Source organism: Episyrphus balteatus, chromosome 3, assembly GCF_945859705.1.
Source record: "Episyrphus balteatus chromosome 3, idEpiBalt1.1, whole genome shotgun sequence".
NCBI lineage: Eukaryota > Metazoa > Arthropoda > Insecta > Diptera > Syrphidae > Episyrphus > Episyrphus balteatus.
In genome coordinates, this window is record NC_079136.1 from 3,582,616 (window position 1) to 3,593,890 (window position 11,275).

At 33.2% G+C, this 11,275-nt stretch overlaps 2 protein-coding genes across 2 annotated transcripts; one reads left to right on the top strand and one right to left on the bottom strand.

Annotated features, from left to right (window-relative positions):
• Positions 1-666: 666 nt before the first annotated feature.
• Positions 667-1,475, bottom strand: LOC129915311 (guided entry of tail-anchored proteins factor 1). The gene is made up of 2 exons (XM_055994797.1): positions 1,289-1,475; positions 667-1,232 (listed from the first exon to the last, which is right to left on the bottom strand). Exons 1-2 carry the CDS (start codon positions 1,355-1,357, stop codon positions 774-776), a joined length of 528 nt encoding a protein of 175 aa, XP_055850772.1. The 5' UTR covers positions 1,358-1,475; the 3' UTR covers positions 667-773.
• Positions 1,476-3,455: 1,980 nt separating this feature from the next.
• LOC129917162 (glutamyl-tRNA(Gln) amidotransferase subunit A, mitochondrial) lies at positions 3,456-8,471 on the top strand. Its single transcript, XM_055997547.1, has 4 exons — positions 3,456-3,607; positions 3,666-3,913; positions 3,967-4,212; positions 7,436-8,471. The coding sequence occupies exons 1-4, from the start codon at positions 3,575-3,577 to the stop codon at positions 8,412-8,414; spliced, it is 1,506 nt and encodes a 501-aa protein (XP_055853522.1). The 5' UTR covers positions 3,456-3,574; the 3' UTR covers positions 8,415-8,471.
• The last annotated feature ends 2,804 nt before the right edge of the window (positions 8,472-11,275 follow it).

Below are 11,275 nucleotides of genomic sequence, written 5' to 3' on the forward strand. Positions count from 1 at the left end.
ACTTAAGCCCAAAGGAAAGCTAACGTTCGTTTACTTGAACACTGTCATAATTTAAAAAAAATGATTTTCCATTAACGAGTTTTAAATTTAGTACCGATCAATTTTTGTATGTAAAAAGTTAGTTTCTAAAACCAAACTTGTGCTCCTTCTCCGTCATTTTTTAAAGCTAAGAAATGGCTTTCTGTAGGATGGAAGATAACTTTATTCCAATAACTTCTGTATTAATAACTCAAAATTAGTGATTTTTGAGTTATGACAGTATTCCTGTAAATGAGCGATATGTATTGTGCTTATATCGTTTGCACTAAAGTGACAAGAAAAACAATCGCTCTAGTGGCCCTAAATGATTTTTCAGTAAAGCTCCAACTCCTCAGCTCTCTGCTCCGTTGACTCTTCCTACCAATACAGCTATATGATTGTTTTGCTAAAAACCTCAGTCGTGGTTTCTAAGGGATGACGTTTTCTTTACGTTTTAGTAGGGATTAAAATTTAAGGTACAATAGTTGTGTTAATCTTCGGGATTATCATCCAAAGTAATCCTATTTTAAAGCTAAAGATTCCCGATAGAGCCCACTTATATTCTCATAAAAAAACTAATAGAGATCTGAACGTAAGATCTTCTTTTGGGAACTCAGAAAAATAAATAAAAAATAAAAAAATATGATGTACCTAATTAAAAAACGAAATCCATTCCTTTATTTAAGTTATAATAATTCTAATTTATTTGCGAATGGATAAAGCAAATCCTTTAAATACAGAATAATTATTAAAACTTAACTTGACAACATTGTACTTATATGACTGCCAAACCATTTAAATGAAAGATTACACGAGAACACCCAAAATGGCACCGATATAGCATTGGGAACGCCCGTTGGAAATGTAACAATTCCACCAAATGGAGCAAAATCAAATCGATCATCGAACACAACAACTGGAGTGTATCGATATTTAAATGAGATGTATGCCAGCATTAGGACAAGAATCAACTTGACAGCATATCCACAAACAAGATCAACAGAAGCTCCTTTTAATCTAACCATTTCCCGGCTATCTTTTAGTCTTTTACATAATCCACCAATTTTATTTTCAATACGCATCTTTTTCACAACTTTGGTAAAATCTTCCATATCTGATTCTTCTAGTTCTTTAAGTTCTTGTTTTGCCAAATTGATTTCTTTTAAGATAACGCTGTAATCGGCTTGTTTCATGAATCGTGATCCAAGTGATAGCTGCAGGAGAATCGTTCATTAGATGGGTTTTTAGATAAAACGTGAATGTTACCTACAAATTTAATGAAACTTTGTGAGAAAGTCATCAAAAATGTTATTATACTTATTCCCACGAAGAGATACATTTTGCTTTCTTTTATAATCGACGAGTTTTAACAATTATAAAATATGTTTTGCCAAAAATTATTTTTTTTTTGGTTTCCTTTCCTCTGGAATCTTTGGTTTGACGTGACATGAGCTGTCAAATAAACAGCTGTTTTTTGTTTGTTTTGACATTTAAAGAAAAGCATTCAGCAAATCGGTTTCGATAGCGTTCAGCGATTTTAATATTCTGAAAAAAATGTTGTTTTTTTTAAAAGTTTTTAGTCAATTTTTTAAAAGTACAAAATGCCCATGCCAAAGTGCAGATGACATAAAGACACAGGGCAAAGTTTCATACATTTAAACCCTACTCTAACCCACAGTACACATAATAAGGTAATATCTTCCGAACGTTGTCAAAATGGGCACAAATCTGTCAGGTCGGCATTTGATTTTTATATTTCAATCGCAGTAAACAGGAAATTTGTTTTTGTTTTAATTTATAAAATGTCATTTGAAAAAGACAAGATCTCAAGTAGTTGTTGTAATACGTGCTAATTAATGATCTATATTTGGATCAAGTGGGATAAAAAAAAACGGCTATTGGTCGCCAAATTATCAATTTGGCAACCAATGTCAGTTTGAAAGATATTAGGGGTATTCACGATCTGGTGCAACAGGCCTAGTAAAAATGTAAAATTTTATTTTTTTTACAATAGATCGTGAACGCCCCTTTTCTTATCTATAGTAAATATTGAAGCATGAATGAAATCCATGAGGGGTATTCACTATCCGATGCAACTGGTCTTGTATCATTGCAAAAGTGCAAAAGTGTAAAATCTTACAACACTACAACAACAAAATATACGGATTAAAATCTTACAACAGTCTTGCACTTTTGCTATACCCTAGACCTATTGCAAAATAAAAATACAATAGAGTAAAATTATTTTTGACAGATGGCAGCTCATCGTCGCATCGCCCATGATACACAGTTTGTCTTTTTTATTCTGTTTATTATGGTTGTCGGCTTGTCGGTACTCATGTCCCGTAATTTAGTTTCTTTTGATGTAAAATAATTTGTGAAAATTAATTAACCCGAACAAAACAAAGAATTAAATTATAAAAAAATGGAAAAAAGAAGAAGCAACGGTGGAGGAAAAAAAACATCATTCATGCTTCAATATTTCACGATTTATTGTAAAAAAATAAAATTTTACATTTTTACTAGGCCTGTTGCATCGGATCGTGAATACCCCTATTACCTTTTTAGGCCGTGTGCGAATTGCGTTAAAATGTTGGTTAAAATTTCTACCACGATTAAAATTTGACGTTTGGTTAAAAAAGGGATCAAATTTATTTTTTTGCTGTGCGAATTGGATTAAAATGTATTAAATGGGACTTTTTTCTTGGTACTACTTTGAATAAAATTCCCTCAAGATAAAACAAAATTACCCTCAAAAATGGTTTTTCTTATATTCAATTAATTTTTTTTTAACAAAACCCAGTTGAAAATATATCAAGTTAAATATTCTAGTATGAAAATGTAAGAAATTCTCAATTTCAAATACTTTTTTTTATTTTATCGATAAATTCCCATTTAATTATGATCAAAAAGAAATGTATTAAATCAGTCTTCTAACACTAATTCGTAGTTCACCAGCTGCCAACAAAATAGAAATTTAAAAAATAAAAAACAAACAAACAATTAGTAGATTTTCAATTTTTTTAAGATGAATATTAATTTGAGGAAGTACTTTGTATTAATACTTTTAACATTTCTTAAAATATCAACGCATTATAACAAAAATAATTTCAAATCTATCTTGATCTTTCTATCTTGAGAAACGTCAAATTTTAACCACTTGTGTCAAATTTTACCCTGCTCCGCAGCTGGGTAAATTTTAACCCATTTTATTCACCATGCTAGTGTCAAATTTTAACCAAACGTCATATTTTAACCAACATTTTAACGCAATTCGCACACGGCCTTATGTGTACTGTGGCCCAGCGGAAACAAAACCACCCACCATCTAATACTTCACTGAACGCACACATTAGTCTTGAAGAACATTTCGTTTAGACCTTAAATAATTTAATTTTATTTGAAATGATATATTGGCATTACTGATGACTGTAAAAATTGACAATTCTTTAAAAAGAAAAATAAAGAAAACTTTTTCTGGTGAAGTAACAAAAATCCAAAAATTTAAAAGTTTTAAATAAAAAAACTTAAATATTTTCGAATACAAATCACATCAATGAATCGGCACATTCAACTTGGTATAAAAGAGGTAAATATATTAACATGACATCGCTCTCAGTGTTTTAAAAAACAAAAAATATTTCCAGCTTGGAGCTTATTACCGAAACGGAACTCTAAATCCCCAAGTTGTTACCGATTTTGCTCTTGACGATGCTGTTAAATTAAAATCACTAAATGCATTTATTCGTCTTATGCCAGAAAAAGCCCTACATCAAGCTAAAGAATCAACATTTCGTTTCCAGGAGAAGAAACCATTAACTCCACTCGATGGAGTAACAATTGCCATTAAAGATAACTTCTGTACTAAAGATGTCCAAACTACTTGTGCTTCAAGGTAAGTCAATGTCTTTGTAAAGTTTTGAGAGTTATTCCCAAAAAAGATTCCAGAATGCTTGAAGACTTTAAGCCACCATACAATGCGACTGTTTGTGAACGTCTCATGGAAGCCGGTGCTGTTCTAATTGGCAAGACAAATCTTGATCAATTTGCCATGGGTTCTGGTACAGTTGATTCTATCTATGGACCCACAAAGAATATATGGAGTGAGAATTTAACGTCTGACGATGGTTGGCGAATTACTGGGGGCAGTTCCGGTGGTTCCGCAACGGCAGTTGCATCTGGGATTTGTTTTGCGTAAGAAAGTTGTTTTTTAGTGGAGTGCCGTAAAGCATAAAATTTGTAATATTTAGGAATCCAGGGAAAGTCAATGAAAAAGCTAAAAACTCAAATAACAAAGTTAAAAAAAAATTACCGCTCTCGATTACAACCATTTTTAACCACAATTTACTGAAAAAATAGTATCACTGAGTCATTCCATATGAAAATGTCCAATCGGATTTGCTGTCTCATTTAAGATTTTGCTCAAACTTTTTAGGGATGCTTTCTAGGACTGCAGTTAAGTAAATCTATGGTGATTTAATTTTAAGTTGTGTCGCTTCACAGCTACCCGCATTCGAACATTTGAAAAATCGTCGCCCTAGATTTGTTTTATTTGTTAGATTTTTCAGCTAGAACGGATTGCATGGTAATTTTGTATGCTTTTTCTAAATCTGTGATTCGATTTGCTCTATGTCTTCCCGATCCCAAGAAATTGAGCATCGACTTTGTTCCGTATCCACCAAAATCAACAGTTTATAGAATTGTTTTGTGCCATAAACCTTTTTTTGGCGTTTGGGACTCATTTTCCATATATTTTTTCGCAATTTTTTTGTAAGAATTGTTCTGTTTCACCTGCATAGCAATGCAACAAGGGATAGAGACAATAAAAGCAATGTTGAAAATTGGTTGACCCTACGTGCACTACTTGTTCAAAGAAAAAGCTATGTACGTGGGACACTGATCGCAAACAAAATTTTAATATTGGTTTGTTCCACCTCCATTACACCTGTGTAGATATACGGAGATGATTTTTTATCAGAATTGCTTTGTGCCATATCCATTTCTTTTGTGCTCCACGTGATATAAGAAGAAAAAAATCATTTTCAAAATGTAGGAGGTGGGACACAAGTCAAAAAGTGGACTTTGGCTGATTAACGTATGAAATCTTTAACGGTGAAATCTTTATAAAACTAACTTTAAGTTGCAAAATAAAAAAAGAACTCCTATCGCAAAATTTCGGAGTACCAAGTACGCAAACCTTTAAATGCGTTTTTCTCGAAAAAGTGCCAATGGCGTATGGAACAACACAATTCTGGGGCGACAAAATGTCATTTTTATGTTATTATAATTTTGCTTCTGAAAACTTTTCTATTTAAGATATCTTTTTATTTAAAAGGACATTTAAAAACATATGCAAATAATAGTGTTTGAGTAAATATTAAAAATCATGTATCATTTACCTCTGAAACAAAAATAGAGCTCTTGAAACCCGGGTACCCGAAGACCCGCCCGGGTACCCGGGTACTCGAATACCCGGGTATTACCCGGGTAGCACCCGGGTACCTGAAATACCCGGGTCCTCAAAATACCCGGGTACCCGAGTACCTGAGTATTTTCAACAGCTCGTGTAACCAAGTAGAATCGCGAAAAACAAAAATTGACATTTTCACAGACCATATACCATATGAAATTCGGTTAAACGAAAATGCTTACAATGCCAAAAAGTGTCAACCAGGTTAATTAATTATAGCAAAATAAGAAAAATCACAAAAATAAGTTTCGTATTTGCGTATCTACCTGGTTACACGAGCTGTTGAATATACTCGGGTACCCGGCTATTTTGAGGACCCGGGTACCCAGGTAATACCCGGGTATTTTGGTACTTGGGTACCCGGGTAGCATTGGACCCGGGCATTGGACCCGGGTACCCGGGTAATACCCGGGTATTTTGGTACTTGGGTACCCGGGTAGCATTGGACCCGGGCATTACCCGGGTAGAATCAGGAGCCCTAACAAAAACAATTTTTGAAAATCTGTAACTGTATTTTTGTGGTTTTTGACTGAATCCAGAACTTTTGCTATTATGTGTACGTGACTGATACTTACCAAATATTAATTTCACACATCACACAATATTTACATAATAAAATTAACTTTAAATTAACGCGATGGAATTTCGCGTAGTATTGAGTTTTTTTGAAAAAAAAACATTTTTATGCTATTATTTCTTACGGTTTGACTAATGATAGAAATATGAAATTTACAGTGTATTTAGCTCTAATCTTCAACTAATAGTTCTGAGAATAAAATTTGTATGGTTTGCTTATCTTTTAAGTTTATCGCTTGTTTGAAAAACATGAAAAACGCTAAAAAGGCAAAATAAACCCTTATTTAATGCTATTATTTACTATGTTAGACTTCAGATAAAAACAAGAAATTCACGGTATAGTAAGTTTTAATATTTAACTGTAAATCCTGATTTTTTTTAGCTATGATTTGTTTGTCATGAAATAGAAATATGATATTTACAGTGTATTTAGTTCGTATTCTTAGCTATGAATTCTGGGGTCGAACTACGGCATACGCTCGTTAACGTATGGTTGCTATGTGTCCCTATCCTTTTCTACTGATTAAATAGAGAGAGAGCAATAATCAAAACGTTAACGTACGATCGTAATCGTGTGCGGTAGTTCGACCCCTGATCTTTGTTTTGTTATTTAAATATCTTCTAAGTCCACAGTTTGTTAAAAAAAGAAACTAAAACTCTAAGAACTTTTAAAACGCAGTAGGTATCTTGTTTTTGATGAATTCATGGATATCAATTAATTTTATTCATGAAAACAAAAGTTTTGCAATCTGCAGTGGTAGGTAAACCTTTTTTATGAGCTTTTTCTTATTAATAATCAGTTTCAAACAACGATTTAGAAACCGAAATGATTTGTGTTTTAACCTTTTTATCACATAGCATGACCTCAAAAGTAGTAAAAACATAATTTTAACATTCTAACGGTTATATTTAAAAAAGGGGAGCTGATTGGATTTTTCTCATTCAACAAACCCAAAAACCCTTTGAATACCATAGTTTTGTCTAGGGGAAAAAAAAGTATAATTTTGAAAACTAGTGTTATAAATCTGCCTTTAGGCCTGCGTTTACAACACCCATAAGCTGCTGCTGTCCCATTTTGTCCCCCTCACAACCCATCATCATTAATTCTGCAGTTATTTGAGACCCAATATAAAGTTTGTAACAGTTCTCGTTTCTATAATATAACTTTTAACAAATTAAAATAAAAAAAATCCGCAAAATGATAAAAATTAAGAGCGGACAACATTTTTTTTTAACATTGTTCTATTAAAAACACATTTCCAAATTTTAAATAAAGATTCATTTACTTTCCCTTGATTCCAAGGTATAAATCTTACGGCACTCAACTATTTATAGTTTGTACTTTTCTTTATGGTTTTATTTTTATTAAAGCGCGATTGGCTCTGATACAGGAGGCTCGACAAGAAATCCAGCCTCGTACTGTGGCGTGGTTGGACTGAAACCAACCTACGGGCTAGTTTCTCGACATGGATTGATTCCTTTGGTAAATTCAATGGATGTGCCTGGTATCTTCACTCGCTCTGTCAACGACTGTGCTCTAGTTCTCAATGCTATAGCTGGTCCGGATAGTCGAGACTCCACTACAATTAAAACTCCTTTCAAACCGATTGAACTGGATCTTGAGGAGGATATTCGCAATATTCGCATTGGAATCCCCAAAGAATACCACTGTCCTGGGTTGTCACAAGATGTCCAAGAAACTTGGATTAAAATAGCCGATATGCTAGAGGATGGAGGTTCCAAAGTCAAACAAGTATCGCTTCCTAATACATCGGCTTCCATATTTGTCTACTCTATTCTGAATCAGTGCGAAGTAAGTAGCAATATGGCACGATATGATGGCATTGAATTCGGTCTGCGAGCCGATGAAGAAAGCAGCACAGAGCAACTATATGCCAAGTCACGAGCAGAAGGATTCAATACTGTGGTCAAAACTAGAATTCTAACTGGAAACTTTTTTCTTCTTCGAAAAAACTATGAAAAATATTTCGAAAAAGCTTTGAAAGTACGTCGCCTTATTGCGAATGACTTTGATGAAGTTTTCAAATCGACTGATGTTCTATTAACCCCAACAACGTTAAGTGAAGCTCCACTTTATAAGGATTTTTCATCTCAATCGAATCGAGATCAATGTGCTATTCAGGACTTTTGTACTCAACCAGCTAATATGGCTGGGATACCTGCTATTTCTATACCTATTCGCCTATCGAACAATGGAATGCCAATTAGTTTGCAGTTGATGAGTAGAAAACTATCAGAATCAACTCTTCTTAAAGTGGCTGCATGGATTGAAGCTCGTGTTGATTTTAATTGTTTGGGTAACAAACAAATTTATGAAGCTAGAAAGTAATGTTTAAATATTTTTGTTTTTTTGTTTGTTATCAAGTAAATAATTTATTACTTAAAATTGCATTTAAATTATTCTTAGAGCCGAATCAAATTTTGTTAGAAAATGTATCCAAATTGTTAGTACACCCTTGCGTTTTGACTTTTTCTTATCAAAAGCACTTCATCACGATTCATATACCTTTCAAGGGCCCAACCCATAGAATCCGTTGCGTCCGTTGCGTCGAAGTTTTAAAATAAAATACACACGTTCTTATGGGAAGCGACCCATAAGCGACGGATCGACGGAGACGGACTTCCCATAAGAACGTGTGTATTTTATCGAGCTGTCAGTCAAAAACTTCGACGCAACGGACGCAACGGATTCTATGGGTTGGGCCCTTCAGAGAGATCCATTTTCTCCATATGAGTTACTTAGAGAGTTTGATTTAACTGTTTGGGAATCAAGATAGGGTGAAGTGAATAAAAACTATATTGGGTTGTCTTAGATGCATTTGGGGGAGAGTTGGTGGTCGGATTTTCAACTTCTGGACTACCATTGTTTTTTTTATGACAGTCACATTATTTAGACTAGCGGTTTAGTCATTTGTTGTGAAAAAAGTGGCTTTTAAATGTCGACATTCAAGATATATACAATGCTTCCGAACGATGTATTTGATATTAAATTTAAAATAAGTTTCCGTGCAAGGACCAAGAGTCTAAATGCTGATAATTTTTCAACTCCGGACTCACTAACATAACATTTATTTTAGTTTTTGTTCATTTTGTATATTTAATTTTTGATAAATAATGTTTGCATATTATACAGTTGCGTTTTGGAAAAGTCACTCAGGCGTATGCGTACTTTTTTTTTTGAAAAATTGTGTATCTAACAAGAAATCAAATAAAAGTTGCGTTCCTTTGATAATATTTATCTACTGCTCAGTACTTAAAGCTGCTTTGAAGTTTGAACCACTTTTTCAATACAGTAAAAGTAGTTCAATGTAGTTTTAAGTACTTAGATGTAGAAAAATGTTCCCAAAGGAACGCAGCTAAAAAATTCATTAAGAATTTAGAGGAAAACAATTACCTAGTGATACAGTGCATTTTATACCTTGCACTTTCTCTTTATCGAGAAAGTCAGGAGTCAAGAAAACGATTCAAGAATCGTGAGGTCAGAAAAAAACGTTTTTCTTTTAAATACAAATTGTAAAAATGACCATTTTGGTCATTATAAAGTACGGCTAATTTTGTTCCTATTTCTTTTAGCTTCATATACAAATGGGTCATCCAGTTTATAAGGCCGGTATTCTTCAAAAGCTCACCACACTTTTTATTAGTGGTCATTGGGCCACTCTTATGCTTTATGAATAAGCTGAATAGATTGGGAAATAATCTTATGAGCGTTCTTAAAGTTATGAATACTTGAAAAAATCACGTGCTTTAGTCACAGAGCAGCTTATACGAGTTCCAACATCTACAACTGCCTGAGGTCCCACATGAACATTTTTACAGGTAGTGCTTTACTTTGCTTTACAAGTGCTGCTAACTATTTTCGAAAAAAAAAGAAAAAATTATTTTTGAGACAAAAATCGCCATGGTTTTTAATTTTCCAGGCGGCAAAACGATCAAGAAACAAGTATGAAAATGTTCACTTTTTCACTTTTCGCAAAAAGACTTAAGCCTCAACTAAATTGGCCACTTTTTGCAAAATTACAAAAGTAAACATATACAAATTGTTTTTTTAAACCGAAAAATAAGATTTTTGCATCATTTGTTAGGTTTGCAACCTGAAAAACTATCAAAAATAGGTTTGAAAATGTTCACTTTCTGAGCTAATGTATAGATAAGGCTTAAACTAATACAAAAGTTTAAATTTTTAAGCTTTCTTGTGACTAGAAAACTTATGCAGAAAACTGCACTTTTTGTACATACACACGCTTTAGAAAAATGATAGGTAATCATTCAGTTAAAAATCAAAAACTACTCTAACTTGGCTGTTCTAATATTCGTTCCGACTTGAAAACGTAAACGAAAATTAAATACGTATGGATTGAAAACGGTTGTTCTGATTTCCATTCGACTTTTTTGTTGGAGAATATTGTAATTACAAAACTTTGTCGTATTGTAGGTCCGTTCGTTTTTCGAAACACCTATGAATTCGCAAAATGTGTTCGAATACGGAATTCGGAACAGTTAAAATTTGAAAACTGAAAAAAATAGAATTCGAACGGAAATGGAACAGTCGTGTAATTTATGTCCCATCATGCTCCATAAAAAAAGGCTAAATCCGGAGTTACCCTCAATGGAGTTAAACGACATTAAATTCTAAAATATAATTTATATGAGTGTATGAGTACATCAATGTCTCTCCTTCAAACGTACGGTTTTCAGGTATTATATCTATCTCCCTTTACTTTTCTGCATGCAAACGTATATAAATCCAGCAATATTTATCCATCTTTAGGCCGTGTGCGAATTCCGTTAAAATGTCGGTTAAATTTTCTACCACGATTAAATTTGATGTTTGGATCAAAATAGTTTTTTTGCTGTGCGAATTGGGTTAAAATGTGTTAAACGGGACTTTTTCTTGGCACTTCTTTGATTAAAGCCAGAACCATAATTGGCGGATGGAGTCGGAAGCTGCTGTCAATTGTTGTTGTTTTCTTTGTATTTTCGACAAGTTTTCATCCGTCGAGTGCGGTTGCGAGCGCTGTTCCCCTCCGTTTTCATCCGACGATCCGACAATTATAGTTCTGGCTTAAAATTCCCTCAAGATAAAACAAAATTACCCTCAAAAATGGTTTTTCTTATATTCATTTAATTATTTTTTTTTTTTTAAAACCCAGTTGAAAATATATAAAGTTAAATATTCTAGTATGAAAA